Source organism: Peromyscus leucopus, chromosome 6 (genome assembly GCF_004664715.2).
Source record: "Peromyscus leucopus breed LL Stock chromosome 6, UCI_PerLeu_2.1, whole genome shotgun sequence".
NCBI lineage: Eukaryota > Metazoa > Chordata > Mammalia > Rodentia > Cricetidae > Peromyscus > Peromyscus leucopus.
In genome coordinates, this window is record NC_051068.1 from 78227730 (window position 1) to 78253018 (window position 25289).

The 25289-nt window shown below is 41.5% G+C and overlaps 1 protein-coding gene and 1 pseudogene across 9 annotated transcripts in view; both read left to right on the forward strand.

The window, feature by feature from the left end:
* The first annotated feature begins 1506 nt into the window (after positions 1–1506).
* Positions 1507–25289, forward strand: part of Phtf1 (putative homeodomain transcription factor 1) — a 39950-nt gene continuing 16167 nt past the window's right edge. Inside the window, exons 1-10 of one of the 9 annotated variants that reach the window (XM_028859350.2) lie at positions 1507–1622; positions 2433–2507; positions 3143–3199; positions 13298–13367; positions 14438–14596; positions 17590–17746; positions 19616–19750; positions 20805–20964; positions 23206–23379; positions 23488–23577. In XM_028859350.2, coding sequence (XP_028715183.1) covers positions 2463–2507; positions 3143–3199; positions 13298–13367; positions 14438–14596; positions 17590–17746; positions 19616–19750; positions 20805–20964; positions 23206–23379; positions 23488–23577 — 1047 coding nt within the window. In that variant the 5' untranslated portion in view covers positions 1507–1622; positions 2433–2462. Of the gene's footprint in view, positions 1623–1646; positions 2161–2432; positions 2508–3142; positions 3200–13297; positions 13368–14226; positions 14268–14437; positions 14597–17589; positions 17747–19615; positions 19751–20804; positions 20965–23205; positions 23380–23487; positions 23578–25289 lie in introns of those variants that run through there. The other 8 variants (XM_037206959.1, XM_028859348.2, XM_037206960.1 and 5 more) reach the window with 8 other exon arrangements.
* Positions 6361–7817, forward strand: LOC114684779 (annotated as a pseudogene).

Consider the following 25289-nt stretch of genomic DNA (forward strand, 5'->3'; position numbering starts at 1 on the left):
ATAGCACATGGGAGTTCTCATTGCCTCGAACCTGTACTAATAGCCCCACCCCCACCTCCTTCTTTGTGCCCTATTATCTTTAAGCTTTTGAAGAAAACCTTGGACTTTTCTTTTCCAAAGAAAAGGTCAGAGACATCTAGATTGAGGTGCAACTAGTTTTGAAGAAAAATGAAGCTTGCATTTGTGACAGTTATCCTTATTGCTGCTTAAAATCATTTACAAGTGCTTAGACCTGCCTTAAGCGTTTATTTTGGCACTGCAGGTATTTGGGAAAATGCATGGCCTGATAATGAAGATGGTGACTAAGCTGATGTGGACAGGCTGACTATGGGACACAACAAAATGGGCTCTTTCCCTCATTAAGTTTTGGGTGAACTCTGTAGTTGGGGTGCTTGTCCTGACAGCACTTAGTTCTCAGTAGGCATCTCAGGGTATCTCATCTGTGGTTCTCACAGTCATTATTTCCATAACACAGGTCAGAATCAATTTCCTAAAATCACTGGAAGTTCATTACTGTGAACAGGGACTGAAGGCTGTTTTGGGTTCAAAGTTCTGCCTTGTTCGGCAGCATCCTAATAAAACACTGAAACATTTTACCAGGGCTCCTGGAAAATGATTTGCTACCGTACCACTAATTTTATTTCCCAAAATACTGCCCACAGCCCAGAAAACATCTTCCGTGTGTTCAGCAATGAAGACAAATGATTTTGTTATTAGTGTTGATCTTAGGTCTTGAGTAATTTTTCTTTTGTCATTTACCAATTAGTTGGTCGTTGCCTTGAATTACAATGTTCAGCACTACTGAAGGGCTCAACAGCTTTTAGTTTCCCCCTTAACAGTTAAGGGGGAAAAAGCAGTGGAGACCACTGCCAATGTGTGGGTGAAGTAATTTTTAAAAATTCCTGTGGGTGTTAACATTTTAGTAGGTTTGCATTATGGAAAACTTGCATTTGATACAGTTTTAATGACTTACAAGAAGGCCTGTAGGGTGGAGACTGCCGCATTAGTCGCAAGTGACAGCCTTTATCTATTATTACTAGCCTTACATCACCTTTGTGCTTTGTGCCCATGGCAAGAACGGACACAGCTTTAAGTAAGTGAAAGACAATGGCCTCCGGGAAGAAGCCATTAATGGTGCACAAAAAGTACAGAAAAGAGAGCAGCTTAGAAACCCCGTGGGCATACATTGAGATGGGCACATCCGAGTGCAGCTGCCCTTCCTCCTGACCTCTGCTGGAATCACTAACAGCAGCCTCGACAGCCATTTCCACCGACGTGGGGAAAGCCCCGGTGCGGTCCGAGCCCTGAGCATCCTCTCCTAGGCTCGGGTGGGCACCAGAAAGCCGAAGTCGGAGCGGCTGAGAGCCGAGGGAAGGGGATCGCTGACCCAGGCCGGCCGCCCGCGTTCCAGGCCGCGCCAATTCACAAGCATTTGCCATCCACAGGAACGGAGGACTCGTGCGGAGGGCTCGTGCCCCCCACTGCTTTCTGACCGCGTCCCCCCCAAAGGGCCACGGATATGAAGTAACACCACACTAAACGCCACAGACCCGCACCGGGACCTCTGGACTATCGGGACCAGCCTCCCGGGATCGATGGGTGCCGGGAGGGCCGTCTCTGAGGTGATTTTCCGTTAAGCGTCTAGGGTTCCTGGCGGCGCGGCCGGCCGCCTCCACCTCAAGGAGGCCAAAGCGGCGGGCAGGCGGCCGGGGGCGGAGCCGGAAGGCGGAAGCGGCTGATCGCACCCAGAGCTCGTCGAGCCGCCGCCAGTCCCTCACGGACGACGCGCGCCGCCGCTCCGGCCCGGGGCCCGCTGCCGGGGCCTCCAGCCCTTGCGGGTGCCGAGGTGGCTGGAGAAGGCACCCTGCCCGCTGCCTTCCCCCCACTTCCCAGTTGGTTCCTGGCTTCTCCCATGGCCCGTTCGGTGGCTGACTAGGTCGGGCGTCTGCGGCGGCAGGCTGCGCTCCCTCCGGGCGCCCGGCTGCCTCAGGGGCTGGGCTGGCCGCCGCGGTCTCCATGGTAACGGCCCCGCCGGCGTCCGGGCCTCTGGGGGAAGATGCGGCCTGCCGGGCCCGCCGCCTCGCCCCCGGCCTCCCGGCCCGGCCGGGATCACTGAGGAGCCGGGGCCCGGCCGGCAGCCTGCCCGGCAGCGGGCACCAGGTGAGCCGGCTGCGGGAAGGCGGAGGGCGCGGGAGGCCGGCTCGGGTCCTCGCTGTCCCCGCATCCACACTTGCACCGGGTGGTGCAGAGGCTTCTCCGTCTCCGCTGCGCCCATTCCCCCTCACCCTCCTCCTCTTCTTTTTCTTCCCGGCCAACAGCCGGAGAAAGAGCAGCTCATGGAGAGGCTGAGAGAAGCAGATTTTAAGTCATACCCCAAACGGGACAATAGCCTTCAACAACTAGACTTACTGAGGCATTTCCTTCGTTTTCAGTGAAATCCCACTCTCTGGCTGGAGACACAGATGGCCTCAAATGAGAGAGATGCCATATCGTGGTATCAGAAGAAGGTAACAGCAATATTATTATTATTATTATTATTATTATTATTATTATTATTTTGTAAACAGTACTTCTGCAGAAAAACTCCCACAAATAATAGTGTTACTTTCCTTAAGTTTGGTAATATCAAATATTCTTATATAATATCTCCACATAACTGAAAAAAATTGATGTGCAGAGTCATTATAAACCCAGTTTCGGCTTCCAGGTTGTGAGCTGTAAGTCACCTTTCTCCAGGCTGCATACACAAACTACTGCAATGCTTTGCTTTTCAAATTATCAAACTTAAATTTTTTTTTATAATGACAAAGAATGAAACTCTTATCTGCATGGCTCAGATTGCTGTTACCATCTGATTGAGCTGTCCTTACCTTTTATTCCTCTCTGGTACTCCTATTGATTTTTTTCTTAGGGAGTGGAAATAGCTTTTAGGTGATCTTTAAAATATTTGGGGTGTTGCCCTTTTACTTTCTAGACCCAGTCCTTTGTTTTGTTTTTGGAAATAGCCCTGGAAAGTATGAATTTACTATGTGAGAAATACATTTTCCGGACAACATATTTAATAGACTCATGGCTCTGTGAGGTTTGACTTAGATACAGAGATTGCCTTTGCATCATTTAAATAGCCTGCTCCTTATTTCAGATTGGAGCATATGATCAGCAGATATGGGAAAAGTCAATCGAACAGACTCAGATTAAGGTAAATTGATTTCTTTGATTCTAGCTTTGTTACTGCTTTAAAGAGAAGAGTGGATCATACTTTTTAAAGAATATGCACTTATCCACCAACTGTGCATTCTTTTATTCTTTGAATTTTATAAGAAAAACAGTAGTGCATGGATAATGATAACGGACAGTTGATATGTGGCTTCAGTAGCAAATGTCCCAGGTAAATAGGAATATGTTTTCTTACCTCTTGTCATACATACCATATGACAGTTCAGATCCAGTATTGCCAGACTTTTATTAGAAGCTGGAAGTACATAGTTTTTACAAAGAAATATCCACATTTTTTAAGAGGGTGGTAGTTCTCTTCCTCTCTTCCTCTTTTCTCTCCATCTTCCTCCTCCTCCTTAATACAATCATCACCACTGTACTAATCAAATAAAATTCTTATTTGGCCTACATCTAGCCTTTGGCCACTTTTTTTTTTTTTTTTTTCAGTTACTGGTGTAGAGGCGAGCCTTCAAGTTTTTCAGGTTCTTAAGCTTCTTTGTGCATTATCCTTAGAACTGAGCACAGTTTTCGGTTTCTTCATGATAACCAAACAACCGAGAACTACTGTGTAATTCAGAATGCCAGCTGGTTAATTTGTAATAGTAGAAGGGAGGGTTAAATTTTAGTATCTAATTCACCAAACGGGAACGAGAAATACTGGTGTTGGTACAAATTAGTCATTGAGCATTTGCTGGGTAGCCAGTTGTAATTTGATTTTTTTGAGGAAAAGCCCGAAGAAAAGAATATAAATCTAGATCTAGGGTCTCACTTCCTTGGAAAGCGTTCATAAATGCCAGTACATTCTTGGTTTGGGACTTTTTTGAAAAGATCTGTTGCAGACCTTTATTATCACTTTAAAAGCATGGGTAAGTACAACCAAGAGTGTTCTACTTATTTAAGTTACACTGATCAGACTAGACCTCTGAATCTTTGGTGGGATATATTTAACCATTATCTGTGCATTTCTTTATAAGCCAATCACCTAAAAAGCTGTTTGAGCTACTCAGTACACAACTAACTTCACAATTTCCTACAGCCCTCCCTTATATTAATGGAACATGGGGTTCAGATAAATCTCCAAATTTCATTTCTAACTGTCTAAATCTTGTCTACGTATTCTTCTGTGAATTCGGGAAATCAGATATTGTTTAGTGACCTCTAACATTGTGATCCTTAACAGGTCCATGTGCTTTTGTCTGGGTTTTGGTTTCCTGGTCCTTAAAAGGATTTTACCTTTTGCTGCAGAGTAAGAAATCTCCCCCCAACCAATTTAGATTTTCTTAATTCTTTTTTCTGTGCATCTTACCATATGCCTTTTAGTGCACTCTGTCAGAGTTCCTTGTTAACGTGTGTGTGTATGTGTGTGTGTGTGTGTGTGTGTGTGTGTGTGTGTGTGTGTATTTTGAGAGAAAGCACAGGAGATTGGGTGGGTGGGGTAGGATCTGGGAAGAGTTGGAGAAGAGGAAAATATGGTCAAAACATTGAATGAAAAAAAAAAAAACCTTAAAAAATGTTTTAATGTCCTGAAAAAGATAAGCAGTTCCTACTTTCATGGGTTTTGTGATTAGGATAATGTGAAAAAAACTATGATTTTTTTTTTTTAAAAAGGTACTTAGTTAGATTAAACAAACAAAAAAGCTAAATTAAAAATAAAAAAGGAAAAATTGAAAATGAAAACAAAAAAAAATTAGTATATCAGATCACAGTACTATTTTACAGTGACTAATGGAATAAAGACCCAAACCATATGATTTACTCAGTAGACACAGTAAAAACACTTGACAAAATGTTACGCATTTGTAAATTTATAGTGATGAAGTAAGAGATGAATGTAGGTCCCCTAACTTATTAAAGGCTGGAGAAAAGCCTACAGCAAATGTCACCCTTAATGGATTAAAAACTGTTTTCCCCATAGTCAAGAAAAAACCAAGAATACCTGATTTCTCTACTTTTATCTAATCTAGGGAATTTACAAAAAATTACTAACAGATAAGTTTGGCAAGGTCTTTGGATCTAAGGTTAGTGTGCAAAAATCACTTGAGTTTCTATGTATTAGCTATGGTAAACTGCAAGTATAATTAAGAAAGTATCCCAGCATTTGAGGGGCAAAAGCAGGAGGATTGCCATGAGTTCAAGGCCAGCTTGTGCTGCAGACTGTAAGATCCTGTATCAGAAAAACCAAAGGAAGTGGGCTGCAGAGATGACTTAGCAGTTAAGTGTGCTTTTGTGCAGTCAGGAAGAGCTAGAGTTTGGATTCTTACCACTCACATGACAAGTCCAGCAAACAGTGTCTGTTGCTCTAGCTCTGAGGGATCTCATGCGCTCTTCTGGCCAAAGGTTTGCACACAAGGACATACACACATGTACAGAAATAAGTAAATAAAACAAATAATTCTAATCAGTATAGTATAAAAGATAAAAAATTTTAGGTGTGAATTTTTCATAGAAAGTGTAAGACTTGTATGCTAAAACTACACAATGTTTTCCAGAGGTGTTAGGAAGCAACATGTCTCGTTTATGATCTAGAAGATTCAGTATTGTTTAAATATCAGTTATCTCCCAGTATATTTAATAATATGCCTTCAGGATTCCAGCCAGCCTTTTTTTGGTAGGAACTAATAATAAGTTAGCTCTGAAATTAGTATGGATTGCAAAGAATGAAATATTAAAAATAAATTTTATAAAGTTAGTTGGAAGGCTTATATAATGTGATCTTAAAATTTAGTATGTAAACAAAATAGGGAAATAGTATTGTATTTGTATGATTGATAGATGGGATAGAAAAATCTAGAAATAAATCCATACCTCTTGTTTAATTAAATTTTTTTTTTTTTTTTTTTGGTTTTTCGAGATAGGGTTTCTCTGTGTAGCTTTGCGCCTTTCCTGGAACTCACTTGGTAGCCCAGGCTGGCCTCGAACTCACAGAGATCCGACTGGCTCTGCCTCCCGAGTGCTGGGATTAAAGGCGTGCGCCACCACTGCCCGGCTTAATTAAAAAATTTTTAGAGTTATTTTTTCATGTGTGGGTGTTTTGCCCACTTCTATGTATGTGTACTACATGTGTGCATTGTGCCCACAGAAGTCAGAAGGCGGCTTTGGATCCCTTGGAACTGGAGTTACAGATGGTTGTGGGCCACCATGGGTGTTGGAAACTGAGTCCTCTGCAAGAGCTGGAAGTGCTCCTAACACTGAGCCATCTCTCCAGCCCCTCCTTACCACATTATTGGAATGATTTTCATCTTCTGAGACAGAGTCTTACTATGTAACCCAGGCAGGCAGGGGGCTCTCTAGGTAGTTTCAGCCGCCTTTGAATTCACTATCCTCTGGCCTTACCCTTGTCAACGATGGGACAGATACACTAACCATGCTTTGCTATAAATTTGATTTTAATAAAGATGCCCATCCTAGTTTTCTTTCTGTTGTTGTGATAAAAACACTTACCCAAAGCAACATGAAGAGAAAACAGTTTATTTGGCTTATACTTCAGATCATCACTGAGGAAAGTCAGGGCAGGAGCACAGCCCAGGAGCTGTGAGGAGCACTGCTTTCTGCTTGTCGGCTTGCTCACAGGCTCATGCACACTTTCTTGAAAAGCTCCAGCTCCACCTGCCCAGGAACGGCACAGCCTGCTGGACTCTCCTCCCACATTAGTCATCAGTTAAAACAGAGAGGGCCACAGATCCCTGGCCGGTCTCTCAGGTGATGCTTCCTCAGGTGACTCTAGACTGGGTCAAGTTGACAGCTGAAGCTAACGAGGACAGTGCAGAAAATTCAATAAGGAAATGATGACCTTTTCAGTCAACAGTGCTGAAATGGTTGGTTATAAACTGTAAACATGATCTTTTATTTCTTTATATAACAAAAAATTGATTATAGATTTAATTATAAGAAATTAAACTAGACTCTCAACTCATGTGCCTAGGCAGCCCTGTCATTCCCTTCCCCTAGCTGGCAGCTTGGGGGTGGTGTGATGCCTGGAGTTACTATAAACGATGTTAACCAGCAGCAAGTTTGTCAGAGCTCTGGCAGCCTTCAGAAAGTCCAGGAAGCTGAGAGTCCCTGAATGGGTGGACACAGTCAAGCTGGCCAAACATAAAGAGCTTGCTCCCTGTGATGAGAACTGCTTCTACACAATAGCTCTTTCCACAGCACAGCATCTGCACCTTTGCTGTGGTGCTAGGATTAGCTCTATGACCAAGATCCACAGGGGGCAGGAGAGAAACTGTCAGGCTTAGCCACTGATCCTGAGGCTCCAAGAATGTGGCCTGCTGGGTCCTCAACGCCCTGGAAAGGCTGAAAATGGTACAGATGGACAAAGATGGGTGCCACAAGATAACACCTCAAGGACAGAGAGATCTGGACAGGATCGCTGGACAGGTGACAGCTGTCAGTAAGAAGCATTAATTAGAACAAAGGATGCTGGATTAATAAATTGCCTCATTCATTTAAAAATGAAAATAAACTATAGATTTTTAGAAGAAAATGTAGGAAATCTTGTCACCTTTAAATGGGCAAAAGCTTCTTAGAAACACATCTATGAAAGAAAAATTATAAATATATAGTGGTGTATGCCTGTAATTCCAGTACTCAGGAGCCTAAGACAGGAGGATTGTAAGTTCAAGGCCAGCAAGGCCTCACTATATAGCCCAAGCTGGCCTTGAACTTACAATCAAGAGATGTATCATATAACATGCTGATTATAGTTCATATATTCTTGAGAAATTCTGAGTGAATATAGTGTTTGTCCCACAAAAATGGTAACCATATGACCTAATAATGAATAGTTAATTCATTCCACAATAAATATAATAGCTCTTGACAGACTACTATAAACTGAAAATACCATCAGAAGTTAATGCACCTAGCCTGAGTGCCAAGCTTAGCAATACTGACCATAGCAGGGTGTGGACTGTTTACCCTGGTGATGTTATGGTAACTGGGAGCTGTTACTACCCCTGTCATGAGACAGCATTGTACTGTATATTGTTAGCCTGCGAAGAGATCAGAATTCAGATTTGAAGTATGGCTTCTGTGGAGGACATATTGTTTTCCCATTGTTGTAAAGATGACAATACTTAAATTGAACAGTCTTAAGTTGGGGACCATCTATACATATATATCCTTCAAAACATGTTTACTTGTCATCCTTAAGGAGAAGGCTTACCTATCATATATCCACCATCCCACTTTAAAAGTAGAACACTTGTAAAAACAATTCAAAGTTTTATCTACCAACTTTAGAAAGTCTTTAAAATATAACCAAAAAGATGTTTTAGATGAAAATGTGGGGCAGGGTTGTATGTTGCTCAGTGATAGAGCACTTGCTCACACATAAAAGAGCAAGAAAAATTGCTCAGAATAAATTTAGTAGAAAAGTTGCTACCAGATCTCTAAGCAATAGAAACTCAAGAAGTGGAGCCAGTAAGGTGGCTCAGCAGATAAAGGCTCCTGTCACCTGGTCTGAAGTCCTGAGTTTGTGTCCCAGGTATTACTTTCCTTGAGAACTCTTTCTCTGACTTTCCCTACTTCTGAGAATTGAGGTAGGTGTATGTTAATACATGTCCTTCAGTGCTATTTGCGCTGTCGTTGCTTTTTGTTGTTGACAACATGCCCTCTGTTGTTGTTATTTTCTCATCTCTTTAACACAGTCTCTGATAAAGCAACAACAACAACAAAAAGGAATGATTTATTTTGCTCATGATCCTTTGGTTCCATTTTTTGGGCTCCTTGTAAAGTTCAATATCATGGAAACAGGAGTATGTGGAGGCGAGGACTCGCCTTGTGGACAGGAAGCAGAGAATAAGGAAGAAAGTTGGGAGCAGGTATAACCTTCCATGGCACATCACTAAAGACATACTATGTTGAGGCCCCACCTAAAGTTGCCACAACTTCCCCAAACATTGCCACTAGCAGGTGAAAAAATGTTCAACATAAGCACATGGGGGAGTATCTCAGATTCAAACCACAGTGTGCACAGTGTGTCCTAGGAAGTCAAAAGTTGCTTCCCCTTTTGTGCCTGACTTTATTGTAGTTTTACTCTTTTAGTGTCAATAAAATGAAATAGGGAGAAATTACAGGGCTTCACTTACTGTTTTTATTCACGGTTACACACACAGTCCACTGATGTTGTAGCAGTTACATCCAGTGTGTTTTATCCTTTCCTTAAGGTGATATGTCAGAGGTTTTGTCCCAGTTGCAGTAACCTACTCAGGGTTTTTTGTAAGGTGCTTACAAACTTGTGGCATGGTATCACAGTTTTGTTAGGAGCTTACTATGGGAGAGGACTCTGCAGAGGTCTAGGCTGCCACACAGGAGTGGCACACTGGAACACTGCAGGAGTGTCCCTCTTCCATCCTGCAGTCTTTCCTTGCTAGGATAGAGATTGTGTGGAACAAATGAGGAAATCACTAAAAGCCCCCAGGGTTTACTCATTAAAGCTTTCCAGGTCAGGCCATATTGTTTGATCTCCAACAAAAACTCCTTTTGCTGTCGGATGCATTTGGTTTCATGTAGCAAGAGCAAGGATGTATAATGATGAAGACTGAGAGATCCAAACTTGGTTTGGATCTCTGGGTCTTGGTTTCTTTAGCTATAAAATGAGGACAATAAAGTTTTCAGTCTCACAGAACAGCTATTTGAAGTGTTTGTAAAGTGCCTGACACGTGTGCTTCTTTTTCTTTAAATTTTTTTCTTTATTTTAAATGCCAACCACAGTTTCCCCACCTCCTCTCCACCCTTGCCTCCCCAGTCCACTCCTCAGAAAGCGGCAGACCTCCCATAGGAGTCAACAAAGCATGGCACACCAAATTGAGGCAGGACCAAGCTCTTCCCCCGCTGCATCAAGGCTGAGCAAGGCATTCCATCATAGGAAGTAGGTTCCAAAAAGCCAGCTCATGCACCAGGGACAGTTCCTGGTACCACTGCTAGGGGCCATAAATAGACCAAGCTACACAACTGTCACCCACATGCAGAGGGCCTAAGTCGGTCTAGAGTCCCCAAGCTCCCACGAGCTCGAATCAGCTGTCTCTGTGGGTTGCCCTGTCAGATACATGTTCCTCTTACACATGCTGTACAGCCTATAGGATATAGCAGAAAGGTTTTCAGCAAAAAGATGGTATAGGGTTTTTGTTTTTATGGTCCTTCTGTTCAACATATATTAAAATATATCGTAACTTGTAACTTGTTTTGAAATAGTTTTGTTATGTGGCACTTCAGGCAAGTCTCAAACTCAAGGTTTTCCTTCTGTCTTAGCCTCCTAAGTGCTGCGATTCCGAGTGTGGGCCACTGTGCCCAGTGTGTTGTTTATTTCCATTAAGAGCAGTGGTCATGAATTTATTAATGACTTCTTTCCCCTTAGGCAAGAAAAATGATAGAGGAGTTCAGGGGCTTGTTCCTGAGAGACCCTTATACATTGCCTTATAGTCCATCTTCTCTTCTGTAGTATACATTCTTTGAAGACAGACCCTGTACTGACTCACTTTTTACTTTATGTCTATCCAGGTAGAATGCCTAACATGGAAGATGCATGTTAAGTATTTATTGGCTAAGTGGTGAGGGAGGGTTACATAGTTCTCTTCTTAATGCTAATCATATTTCTCTAACATAATAGGTAAAGAATGAAGAGAACAAAGACTTGAAGCTCCCATGAGTGGGATGGCTACAAGGCCTATTTCTATTAGAGTAAAATACAGTAATATTTTTATTTTGAAATTGTTAACTTTTGAATTTGAATATAATGTTTTATGACAAGCATATATACACATGTATATATACATATATATGTACTACATACTACATACATATATATGTATATATGTGTGTATGTGTATATAGTATACATGCTTCTTTGGAGTTTTTTTTCTCTTAAATTACCATATAATTTTATTGTAATTTAGGGTCTTAGGGAATTTTTCTGTATGTGGTATCTATAGCCTGTAGTTGAATTGAGATGTAGGGTTCACTTAAATTGTTTGACCCCATCAATTTAGTTAAAAAGAGCCAAAGATAACTGCTTCTATTACTGTAACCTTGAGATTTTATATTAACTTTGTGTGTGTGTGTGTCTGTGTGTGTGTGTGTTTTGCATACATATGACTGTGGGTATGTTGTATTCATGTGTGCATCAGGAGACCCCAGCAGGAATTTAGACGGCTTGCTCTTATTCTCTGACTTACCATCTTGAGAAAGGTCTCTCATTGTACTGGAACTTTGTTATATAGGCCAGGTAGGTTGGCTGCTGAGCTCTCGGAATCTGTCTCTCCTGATGCTGGGGTTACAGGCACCTGCAGCCATGCCTAGCTTTTATATAGTAGCTGGAGACTCAAACTCAGGTCCTTCTGCTTGCAGAGCAAATGTGCTTAACCTTTTACACTAACTTTGGTAGTTAAACATCTGATTTCAAAACTTAAGAAGTAGCTTCTACAAGTTTTAGTTGAGTTTGAAATTAAAATTCCTCTCTTTCTCTCTTAAAGTTTTATTTTGTGTATGAGTATCATGCCTGCATATATATCTGTAAACCACATACATGCCGTGTCTGTCCTTGGAAACCACAGGAGAGTGCTGGATTCCCTGGAACTGGAGTTGTGGATGGTTGCTGCCATGTGGGTGCTGGGAACTAAAGCCTGGTGACCTGAAAGAGCATGTGTGTGGAGGTCAAAGTACAACCTCAAGAATCAGTCCTTGACTTTCACTTTGTTTGAAACAAGGTTTCTTGTTAGTCATGTGTATGCCAGGCAGTGGGCCTGTAAGCTAGGAATGTCCTGTCTCTGCCTCCTACCTCACCATAGGAGTGTTGGGGTTATACAGGTGTGTTCTGCATGTGGCTTTCCATTGGTTCTAGAGTTCTGAATTACTAGATTCTCACACTTGCGTGGCAAACACTTAGTCCACTGAGCTATTTATTATTCTACCTAAATTTATCTCTTAAAAGATTAATAGCAAGTTAGACAAACCAAAGTTTGAAGGAAAATCAAAAGATAATTTCATAAATATACACTCTATGGCAAGATTATTGTGACTTTCAGATTCTTACTTTTTCTTCTAAAAACAACAAAATAGGAAATGCCATGTCTTTGAAGCAACAATGGTCAATTTTAGAACTATTAGAAACTTGAGGATGCAACAAAAATTCTTACATTGATCTTAGGTAAGTGGACTAACATATAGTAACACTGCAGATTAAGCTACTTTAATATGAAATGATAGAAGACCAAGGCCCAAGAAAGCTTTTTATTTAATTCTCTGAAAAAATATTCATGGCTAAATTACATTAAGTAGATACATACAGGGGTTTTCTCAAATGGATACATCACAATATTAAGAAATAGGTGAAGAGGAACCTCTTAGCAGATGATAAATTCCAGGAGTATCTGGATCTCAGAGAAGAATGATGAGTGGAAGCTTGCCCAGCAGCTTCCTGAGAGACTGGTGCCTTGGATGCACATGATTTTTTTGAGGCAGAGATGAACTCTGGGTCTCAGAAAAATAGGAATTGGGTAGAGTTTGCATGCAGAAAAGTTAGACTTCCATCACCCAGCACCTTAATAGATAACAATGCCCTTAGGTAGGAAGCTTGGGATGTTACCTTGGATAAAGTGCATTGGAGAGTCTTCAGGTTAGATAAAGGGTTAACTATAAATCAAGATAATAAAACCCTTTAGCTTAATCTGCAAACTCCCACCCAGGATCTTCCAGCCTGTAACTCCCAAGCAAGGAAAATTTTGGAGGATTCTTTGAGACTCCAGGTAAACCACCCCTGATTATTGACACTTGGCGGTTTTGTAAAGGAGATGTCCAGCCTTAACTCATATTCAACCATGAAGCCGAAGCTCTGAGTCTATAAGCTGTACTTTGACAAATTAAAAACAAATGACAGTGTGCACACGTAGATAATTACAGCACACAGCTTGAGTTTCTCCAAGGAATAGGACTCTATGAAGAGCACCCGATTAGGAGATGTAACAGTGGCAGATGCTCACAAGGTTGGTAGTCACCATACAAAAGGAAGAAGACAGTTTATCTTTTACTCTTAAAAAAACTGTTCTTCTTGATTCATTTCTGTTTTTGTTTTGTTTTATCATAGGGCTTCAAAAACAAACCAAAAAAAATGGGCCACATAAAGCCAGACTTGATTGATGTTGACTTAATCAGAGGTGAGTTGGAAAATTGACTTGGTTTTTTTATATACATACTACATATTTTCATTCTTTTTCTTTTCTCTCACAACTTGACAAACTAGAGTCACCTGAGAAGAAACCTTAATTGAGGAGTTACCCCTCTATCAGATTGACTTGTGGGCATGTCTTTGGGGTATTTTTTGATTAATCATTGATGTGGGAGTGCTCAGCTCACTTGAGAGATGCCACCCCTGGGCAGGTGGTCCTGGCTGTATCAGAAAGCAGGCTGAGCAGCCAAGGGAGCAAGCCAGTAAGCAGCACTCCTCTGTGGTCTCTGCTTCAGTTCCTGCCTCCAGGTTCCTGCCCTTAGTTCCTGCGTTAGCTTTCCTCAGTGATGCACTATAAGGGATAAGGTGAAGGAAACCCTTCCGTCTCCAAGTTGCTATTGGTTAGTGCTTCCTCACAGCAATAGAAACCAAACTAGTGCTCTTCCCCAACCCCATCCTTTCCTCTCTTCCTCCTTCCCTTTCTTCCTCCCACAGCTCTCCCCTTCCCCTCCTTTTTGTGTCTCCCCCACCCCACCCCACACACAGCTTCAAGCTCAATCTTCCCACCTCAACTTCCCAAGTACTGGGATTGCAGGAATTTCACCTCGCCTAGTTTGTTATTATGTTATTTCATTCTGGTGCCATAGAATAGTTTTAGGTATCTTCCATATATTGTGGCATAATTACTTTTAAAAGTAACCTTTCTCCATTATCATTCAAGGTTTTGCACTTTCTTTGCTGTAATGCTTTGGGGTTATGTAACTAGCATGGTTTTAATAAAGGCGAAAGGGAGATGCTTTGGAGATTGTTGTTGTATCATTAAGAAGAATGTATTGTTTGCCATTCAGGTGAGCCTGACTTGTTTTGAGCACCTGTCCTTGTGCCTGAGGTGAGAGCATCTTAGAAGTCTTGCCAGCACCTTAGCTGACCAGGTCATGTGCTGATTTACCCCACCCCCCCCATTCTAATGTAAGGTGACAAATGGCCATCAGTACAGTGCATATACATGTTTCTTATGCATTTTAATAAATGTTTATTTCTTTTATTGATTATTTAAAGGCTCAACATTTGCCAAAGCCAAGCCTGAGATTCCATGGACATCTCTCACTCGGAAGGGGCTCGTTCGAGTGGTGTTTTTTCCGTTGTTCAGCAGTTGGTGGATTCAGGTTACCTCTCTCAGAATCTTTGTTTGGTTGCTGCTGCTTTACCTCATGCAAGGTAACTCAAGAATGGAATAAACTATGATGATTACGTTTTCTATACTTAAAGGAGACTTACTGTACTCTTACCTTTTCATTTGAGTCTTTAAAGCAGGCCTTTAAACCTTTTCCACTTGCAATTATTTTTCCTTCAGAAATTTTTTATGCCACCCTGGATAGATGGCATAACCTTAGTTAGGGTTCCTATTGCTGCAATGAAGCACCATGACCCAAAGCAGGTTGGGGAGGAGAGGGTTTATTTCAGCTTACATGTCCACATTGTAGTCCATCACTGAAGGAAGTCAAGACAGGAACTCAGAGCAGGAACCTGGAGACAGAAGCTAATGCATAGGTCATGGAGGGGTGCTGCTTACTGGCTTGCTCTCCATGGCTTTCTCAGCCTGCTTTCTTATAGAACCCAGGACCACTGGCCCAGGGTTGTCACCATTCACAATGGGCTGGGTTCTCCCCCATCAATCACTAATAAAATGCCCTACAGCAGGATCTTATGGGGGCATTTTCTTAATTGAGGTTCCTTCCTTTCAGATAACCCTAGCTTTTGTCAAGTTGATATAAAACTAATCACCATACTGGATATACAGGTATATAAAATAAGTATATAAACCAAACATTTACTGGTAATCAGAAAGAAGGGATGGAAAGTTGACTCAGTGGTTAAGATTACTAGTTCAATTCCCAGCACCCACCTGGCAGCTTACAACTATTCACATCTTTGTGGGCAGCAGGCATAATGTGGCAAAAACATGCAGATAAAACATTCATACATACAACTAACTAAATAAATATAAAACTTCTTTTAGCCAGGCATGGTGACCTATACTTTTAATCCTAGCATTCAGGAGGAAGGAGCAGGTGGATCTCTATGAGTTCATGGCCAGCCAACTATAGTTACCTGGTGAGACCCTATCATAACCCCTACCCTCCAAAAGAAAGCACCCTCTGCAAAACAAAACAAAACAAAACAACCAAAAAAAGAATTAAAAAACCCAAGGAAAAGAAAAGAAAAAAGTCAGAAAGAAATTTATTTTAAAACAATTCTTGCCCGGCGGTGGTGGCGCACGCCTTTAATCCCAGCACTTGGGAGGCAGAGGCAGGTGGATCTCAGTGAGTTCAAGACCAGGCTGGGCTACAAATCGAGTTCCACATGGCTGGGACTGATACACAAAGAAACCCTGTCTCGAAAAATCAAAAAAACAAAAAACCCCAAAACCAACCAATTCTTTGGTGGGTATATATACACATATAATAGTTGTGCATGTTTAATTTTATATAATTAAGACTTGCCCATATATATATATAATATAAATATACAAATATAAATACATATTATATAAATATTAGAAAATATTTTTATTTATTTGAGAGTTTCATATACATATGTAGTTTGATCCTATTCCTCCCTTTGTTCAACTCCCTCTGGACCCCCTTCAATGATTACCCCCTCTTTCAACTTCATGTCTTTCTTTTTTTGTTCTTAAAACCCACTGAATCCAATCCAGTCATTACTGCCTTTGTTGCCTGGGTCTGGGGCCATGCACTGGAGCACAGCAAACTTAGTTTTGGTTAAACCACCACTTCACCACATCCTCTCTCTTGTCTTTCCCTCACCTCTCACCTCTCCACTGCACAAACCTTTAAGCCCCTCCCCTCATTCATATTGCATGTGGTCTATCACCTCCTCCAGTTAAGACCTCTTTCCTCTTCCCTCCGATGCAGGGATGAATTGTTAAATCTCTGGAAGGTTACAATGAAAAAGTAAAAGAGGATGGTAATAGGGATGAGAGAAAGAAGAAAAGATGCAGGAGTAAGAGGGGAAGTATGAGGTGTGGCTGAAGAGCATATGGAAACATGCCTCAGGGTAAACTGAGTGGACAAACACAGATAGCTGGCCTGAAACCTCATTGAGCAGTATGCAGCCAGCATGAGACACATCTGAAGAGTAGATGTTCAATAATAGAGAATCAGAGATTAAAGAACGCCCGGATGAATTCCATTTTGTATGTGAATCGTGCTTGCTTTCTACAGTTTATAGAGAATCTATCTGTATTCACAAATCAGCAGGGATGTAGTTAGTGAATACTCTGCTGTTAGCATGTTGGAGTTAGGGTTCTCTTTGTAATTCAGCCTTGGTCAGAATTTGTAGAAGATTCATCCAACAAGGATCTTTGTCCATTGAGTTAGTGCTAACTTCTTCTCCATCAGCAACTAACTCTCAGTAACATGAGAGTTACCATACATTAAAGGTTAGAACTATAAAATTGTCTGTAGTGGGAAGTTCTATAGATAATTTTGATATTACCCTATTTTTCATTTTTATTTATTTGAAAATCTCATATATACAATAAAAAGAAACAATATAGCATGGTAGTTAATTCCTGGGTTCAAATCCCAGCTTTGGTAGTTGCTTTACAGATATCCTTGGGCCTTGGGAAATACGTTTCCTTTGAATCGAATATTGTTTAGAACTGTCTTCTTTGGAGCTGGAGAGATGACTCAGCAGTTAAGAGCACTTGCTGCTCTTCCAGAGGACCAGGTTCAGTTTCCAGCACTCATGTTGGGCAGCTCACAACTACCTGTAACTCCACCTTCGGGGGATCTGACATACACACACACACACACACACACACACACACACACACACACACACACACACACACAGTCTCTTTCTCTCTTTCTTACAAATAAGTAAAAATAAATCTTAAAACTCCTAAAACTGTCTGCAGCATGTGGCATCTGGTTATCCTGTGGTGGAAGCTCATTAGGGATGTCTGGATTATGATGCTACCAGTTTGCAAAATACTTCCAGTAGGTTGTTTTTCACTTACCCAGCAATCTGTGACTTTAATTTTTACTCAGTTAGTGTCCAAGTGCATGATATTCTAGGAAATTATTTACTTTTCTTAGTTCTTTTAGAAACGACAGCTTGTGGAAGTGGCATGTACAGTTACTAGAGTATGCTTTTTACGGCTTTGCATTTTCAACCCTCTACAGTCATAGCGATCGTGTTGTATCTCATGATGCCTATTGTGAACGTGAGTGAAGTGCTTGGACCGTTGTGCCTTATGCTCCTCATGGGAACTGTCCACTGTCAGATCGTGTCGACTCAGATAACAAGGCCATCAGCAAACAATGGCAGTAGGAGAAGAAGGTAAGGGAGAGGTTGACTGGAGCTTCCTTTTTGTTGCATATTTGACTTACAAATGAATGCTGTTCTCTTTTCTCCTCATGCTAAGAAGCCAGATTAACTTTTTAGTTTCATGTGACCTTTTTTGCACTCAGTACAGTATGTTTAAAAGGAAAATTACTACTTTTTGTTGACATTTATTTTAATGTTTTATTCAAACATTACTTTGAAATGTATTTCAAAACCAGTAATGGTTTTGAAAAGCACATTCTCTGGCTGAGGTATAGATATATAAGTACAAGACACTTGCCTAATAGGAACTGTGTGAGGCCCTGGGTTCAGTCTGCACCCTCCTATGAGAAGAGAGAGAAGAGGCAAAGGAAAGGGAGAGAAATATTCTCTCTTCTTTTCTTTCTTTCTTTCTTTCTTTCTTTCTTTCTTTCTTTCTTTCTTTCTTTCTTTCTTTCTTTCTCTTCTCTTCTCTCTTCTCTCTCTCTCTCTCTCCTCCCTCCCTCCCTCCCTCCCTCCCTCTCTCTCTCTCTCTCTCTCTCTCTCTCTCTCTCTCTCCTTTTTTGATTTTTCAAGGCAGGTTGTAGCCCTAGCTGTACTAGGACTTGATCTGTAGACCAGGTTGTCCTTAAACTCAGAGATCCGCCTGTCTCTGCCTCCCAAGTGCTGGGATCAAAGGTGTGTGCCACCACTGCCCAGCTGAGGAACATTCTCTTTATAATTCGACTGGTGGTGGTATGTGGTAGCGCACACCTTTAATCCCAGCACTGTGGAGGCAGAGGCAGGTGGGTCTGAGTTTAAGGCCAGCCTGGGCTACAGAGAGAGCTCCAGGACAGCTAAGACTACACAGAGAAAGAAACTCTGTCTCAAAAAACAAACAACAACAACAACAAAATGGTGAAAATTTACTATGGATAAGGATTACAGCACATTGGGTTAACACTGCCAACATTTTGACCTGTTTTTCAAAAAGAATGTGTAATTGAAACCTGGCCTTATGGTACATGCTATATCTTAGCACATGGAAAGCAGACACAGGAAGATTGCTTCTGTGTAATGAGTTCCAGGCCAACCTGACTTATAGTAAGAACCTGTCTTAAACAAAATACAACACCCCAAGCCAATTTTTTGATTGTTGAGCTATGGACTCTGTTAGACTTGTGTTGATTGTGTGGTGGTATATGGCGGTTGGAGTGGTGAAGTTCTCTTAGTAGGGTCAGTGTCAGCTTCCAAGTTGTTTTCTCTTTCCTCAGACTATTTCTAGATTTCTTTACTTAGGCAACTAATAAATAAGACATTGACATGGGTTTAGTGAATTTCAACAAGTTTATTTTTCAAAGTTATTTTTAGAACATTTGCTTTTAAAGAGATTCCCTATAAATTTAGTATTTTCTAAAGTATCAGTCACTGGGCTGTGTCTCATTGATTTATAGGGGGGTCTACAACAGAATTGGGCCATAGTTGTGAATCATTTAACAATGTAGAATGTTAATGGGAATGATAGGTGCCATTACTGGTTGTTTCCTGATTAAATGTGCTGGTGGGTAGACAGCTAATGTACATGGAGAGAAATGCTATCATTGGGCTAGTGTGGAGGGTGCCTGAAGAGGTTCATGGCCACACATTGATACTCTTTTCTGTTCCTCTTCTGGACTGTAGTTCCATTTCTTCAGTGGCTGAACAAAGTGATAGCATAGGACTTTGATCTTGAATCTTCTTTGTCCTTAAATCAGAAATGTCCTGTAGTCGTTTGTCCATGGTATAGGAGGATAAATATGTTTGATTTCAGGAAATAGTCTGTTAGCATAATTTTCTGAAGGTTTATTATGGACATAAATAGAAAAGGTCTTGAATAATCTAAAATTATTGAAATATTTTTTGTAGAAAATTACGAAAAACTGTAAATGGTGATGGGAGCCGAGACAATGGAACTAACTCCCCTGATAAAGTCAGAGCCGTAGAAACTCTGGAATCTGCACCCAGTGTTGGTGGGTTTTGGGGGACTCTCTTTGGCAACAGGTGGGAGTCTCTTTTATTGGAATTTGTACTTGATTTTGTGTTCACCTTAGTGTTTGCAGGATCTGTATCATAATTGGGCCATAAATGTAAAGAGTGTGAGCTTGGTGTGGTAGTTCTGTGATTTCTAAGCATTCTAGAAAGACTTGCTTACTAGGACTATTATCTCCACCATCTTTCATGTTACTTATAAAACTAGTAATCTACTCTCAACGTTTCATTGCATTTGATTTTAATGGCTTTTTAGACCACAATTGCAAAAAGCCCTCTGAAAGGCTAAAAGGCCTTAGCCAACATTTGACAGAAAGGAGAGTTTGAAAAAGATGGAGCTTCTTAGAGTTGATGCCCATGAGGAATGGGATGTGGTGAGAAACCTGATGTTGATGGGCTATAGGATAGAAAGACAAATGGATTAAAGACACACTAACTCATTTTTAATTATGCAGGTCATAAGAGTACCAGTTTGATGACTCAGGCACTTGTTTTTTCTTATATTAAGGATGGTGAATTAAATAAAGCTCTTTTTTGAAGGTGAAGTATGTTTACACATTGTTTTAAAGATGTATTTACTCCCCTTGGTGAAGTGTTTGAGTTATGCTGGATATTGTGCAGTCTGTGTCCTAGGTGATTGTCATAGTCAGGAAGGGAGGACTAGGAAGGTCAAGTCACAGTAAAATAGACTCATTCTGGGTTATTGTATTCTGGTTTGTAGCTTAGCAGATGGAGTAAGGGGTAAGGTATTCTGGGCTCTGAGCATGGTTAGTGTTTAGGACAATGAATAGAAGAGAGGCAGGTACTGTGAGGTGCATGGATAGCAGTATGAGATAGAAGTGGGCATTCCCCTGGAGAGGTGAGCAGAGAGAGATTCATCTTTATGAGTGAGTGAATAATCTGCCTTTGAATACCTTTCACAAGCTAGAGGTCTGAACAATACAATTTCTGAATTTTCTTGACTTTCAGAGTAATATATTGTACTCCAAAGAAGAAAGTTTCATTTCATGAAAAATATTGCTTTCAGAAAAGTAATTAGTAACTTTTTTTCTTTTTAAAAAAATAGGATTAAAAGGGTGAAATTAGTATCTAACAAAGGGACTGAAACTGACAAAGACTCAGGCTGTCTCCATCCTATCATTAAGAAGAGACAGGGTCGACCAGAGATCAGAATGTGGCAAGCAAGAGAGAAAGCGAAGGTTTCGGATGGAGAAAAGTGCCGTAGGGTAAGATCTAGATGGCTGTAACAGTATCTTTTTTGTCCTGTGTAAAGTTTTCCTGTTCTGAGACTGTGTTAGAAACGCAAACTAGATACCCATAGGTGTAAAAGTTTGTCAACAAACCGTAAGTAAAGCCACTGGTTGTGAACAAGGAAGTACTATCAGCAGACTGGAGCTTATGCGCCAGGAGGAGACCTTACTAAATCTGCTACTCAGCAGCCTTCATGGTGGGTGGGCAGGTCGAAAGAACCAGAGCAGTGTAGAGGAACCTTGTCTTTTCTAGAGGCAGTGGTCAGTTTAGTAAAGCACTTGGGAAACTTCTTGGTCTAGTGCAGGTGGATTGTTCTGTGTCTAAAACTACACATTTTTGTTTTGTAGTTTTGAAATGTTTTCTCAGCCTTGAGCTGAGGCATTTAATCTAATACTTTATTAAGGTTTATTCCTGAGCATTTTATTATTTTAAAATACAGTATCTTTAAATTTATTCTTTGAGGAGTTGACGTGTGTACATGATGTATTTCAAGTATATCTAACCCCTCCCTATCTGCTGGACCTGCCCCCCATTTCCCTCCTAGCTTTATGTCATCCTCATCATCCCATCCCCTTCTTCTTCTGTAACCCACTGAGTCCAGTTAGTGCTGCCAGTATGAACATGGGTGTAGGCCATCCTGTGGCACGTGGGTAACATACCAGAGACCACAGCCCTAAAGCAAACAGACTCTTCTTTCCAGCAGCCATTGTCTGCCAGCAGCTCTTCTGCTAGTGAGGAGGTCTTGGGAGCCCCTCCCACATCGTGCTGGAGTGTTGACTGTTTTGATCTTGTGCAGGCACCACAGCTGCTGTGAGCTAATGAGGATAGTGTTCCTGTCATGTCCAGAAGACATGTTTTGCAGCAGTCCTCTCTGACGGCTGGTTCTTAGACTTTCTGCCTTCTCTTCACTAATGTTCCCTGAGCCTTGGGGGGAGGGTGGTGTGATACAGATGTTTCATTTTTAGCTGTACATTTCATAGACACTCTGTACTTTGACAGGTGTGAGTCTATATTAGCACATGTCCATTGGAAAAAGAAGCTTCTCTGATGAGGACTGACAGCTTTTCTAATCTAGGGTACAAAGAGATTTTAGAAGGCAATTTGTCCACTTAGGGAAATTTAAGGGCCTATGAGCTCCCCAACTATGGAATTTTGGCCATAGGTTTATAGTACTAGGCAAGAATTCTCTTCTGTGGAGAGGCCTTTAAATTCAATCAGAAAGCAATAGGTTGCTCCCGTAACATTCATGCCAGCATTGCACCAATAGGCAAATCTTGCAAGACCAGTTGTTATTGTAGTTCACAGGGCTCACAGCTGGATAAGACTCTTGATGACTTTTCTCTCTTGGAAGCCTACATAGCACCTTCTGGTACTATGAGCTAGTCAACAGGAGTAAGCTTCCAGATCAGTACCTGCTTGATTTCTTCAAGCCCTGTGACCAAAGTGTGTTGTTTCTTTAGCAGTAGATTCCAGCCATCAAGTTCTGGTGTGCCACCAAGAGTAATGGTAATAGCATGTATTGTTTTGGGGGTCTCTGGGAAAGCTCCCCCCACAACAGCAACTTGAAGGGAGGTGTGTCAAACCTGGCACAGGGCTCTTTGTTGATGAGAACCTATGGCTTCTGGGAGGTGTATGAACCTCCTCGTTAACGATAACTCCATTTAAGCTCATTCATATCAACAAAATTGGTTATTATTTCAGGATGCTTATAACAGGTTTCTGTATAGCTTTTCCAAATGTCTTTGGAAATATGTATCCCTCATCCTATTGTCCCATCCTCTCGTTATTCTCGTATTTATTAAGCCATCATTGCAGTCAGGCATTGTTCTAAGTGCCTGACAAGTACAAACTGACTTCCTTGTTTACAACAGCCCTATGAGGTCTGTCATCATGACTTCCAGAGGAGGAAACTGAACCTCAGTTTTAACTGCATGGCTGGTAAGCAGAAGAGCTGTGGTTCAGGCAGAGAGTTTGACCTGAGCCTGTGCAGCCATGTGTCATCACACTGCCCTCATTTAGGCTGCTGAGTTTCAAATACACAGTTTTCTTAATTTTAAAATTGTTAAAAATGTTTACACCAAGTAATAAGTAGACTTGTTAGTTTGGGTTTCATCCTTTCATCTCTTGGGAGCTTTTCTGTGAATTTTGCTTTTACATGGGCAACTTCCTGGAGTGTTTTTTTGCTGTTCTTTGTGAGATACTGTTTCTCTTTGCAGGAGGCCTACAGGCGTTTGGGTAATGGGATTTCAGATGACCTGTCAAGCGAGGAGGACGGTGAGGCGCGAACACAGATGATATTACTGCGTAGGAGTGTGGAAGGGGCGTCCAGTGACAATGGCTGTGAAGTAAAGACTAGAAAATCCATACTGTCCAGGCACCTAAACTCTCAGGTAAGTTTCACTTTTGTCTACAGAAGCATGGATGTTAACTCTAAAAACATTGAATAGTAGCAAGACGTTTACATGCTTTCCTGTTGTTTGTTGATTTGATTTTGGCAGGTAAAGAAAACCACGACAAGGTGGTGTCATATAGTACGGGATTCAGATAGTCTGGCTGAATCAGAATTTGAATCGGCAGCCTTCAGCCAGGTAAAGCATCCTTTTGTAAGAGCAGACTTTGAGGTGTCTTCTTGTGTGCAATGACTTTTATCTGTTCTTTTCTTTTGGTTTTGTGAAGTTTGTATGTAGTTCGATTTCAGTTCTGTCAGCTCAATTTGAGATAACTGCTCACCTCTAGAAAGGAAATGAAATGTTTTTCTTTTTTTCCTAATCTTAAAAGTATCAAAGATAGGCTGGAGAGATGGCTCAGTGACTGAGAGCACTTCCCGATCTTTCAGAGGACCTAGGTTTAATTCCTGGCACCCACATAGTGGCTTGCAACCATCCAGAACTCCAGTTCTAGGGCTGTCTTGCCCTCACTGACTGCTGTCAGCATCAGGGTACCAGGCATGCATGTGAGGCTTACATTCATACAGTCAGAACACTTATACATATAAAATAAGTAAATCTTTAGATGTGTCATAGTTGATGCTCAGGAGGACAGTTATTTTGGACATGGAGATGGTTCTTTTTTTTTTGTGATATATATTTTTTATTTTACAGTATCATTCAGTTCTACATATCAGCCATGGGTTCCCCTATTCTCCCCCCTCCCACGCCCTCCCCTTACCCCCAGCCCACCCTCCATTCCCACTTCCTCCAGGACAAGTCCTCCCCCGAGGACTGTGATCAACTTGGTAGACTCAGTCCAGGGAGGTCCAGTCCCTTCCTCCCAGACTAAGCCAAGTGTCCCTGCATAAGTATGGAGATGGTTCTGTTGGTAAGATGCGTGCCTCATAAGCATGGGGCCTGAATTTAATCCCCAGAATCCACGTTAAAAAGAAAAAGCTAGGCATGGTGGCACATCTTTGCGATGCCAGCAACAGGGAGGCAGAGACAGGTGGGTTTCTGGGACTCTCTGGTCACACATGCAAGCATACATACACAGAGGGAAAGGGATGGAGGGAGGAAAGGAGGAAGGGGAAGAGAGAGAGAGAGAGAGAGAGAGAGAGAGAGAGAGAGAGAGAGAGAGAGAGAGAGAGAGAGACTCAGTTTTTAAATTTTTTAAAAAGACTTATTTATGTGTATAAGTGTTTTGTTCATATGTGTGTCTTTGCACCATGTGTGTGCCTGCAGATGTCATAAAAGAGTGTCAGGTCCCTTGGAACTAGAGTTAGGAGCTGCCATGTGGGTGCTGGGAATCTAACTTTCATCCTCTGCAAGAACAAGTACTCTTAACCATTGTGCCATCTCTCCAGCCTGGTTCTTAAGTGCCATGGTTACTTAATCCTCATTTGGAGTTTTATCTTAAGTGGGGTTGACATGTCTGGAGACAGATTTTAGCAGAGGGACCTCTAAAAGGCAGGAGCAGTGAAGAGTCTGATTTTGAGAATGCAGGAGCATATTTGAATGTGATCTTCATAGGTGAGCATAGTTAGATGGTGGTGGTTTTGCTGTGTTTGACCAGGCAATTGGGGTCATGGAAAAAGTTTCATATTTCTGTTTGTTCTGCTAGGTTATCTCTGCTTTTCTCTGCCTGGTTATTTTTGAACATATTGGCTGAGCCCTGGACAAAACAAGCTCTTTTGTCAAGCTCACAGTGTCTCAAAAGGCTTAGCCAGGCCAGCTGGGTAGGTCCTCAGGATGTACGTCCAGGAATCACTCACCACATAGCATATCTAAGTTGAACAGTCGAATGTTTTGCTAGTAGCTACTTAGAATTTTTTTAAAGTCCTGCTTTGCTAGGTGTATTAGGAGTCTCT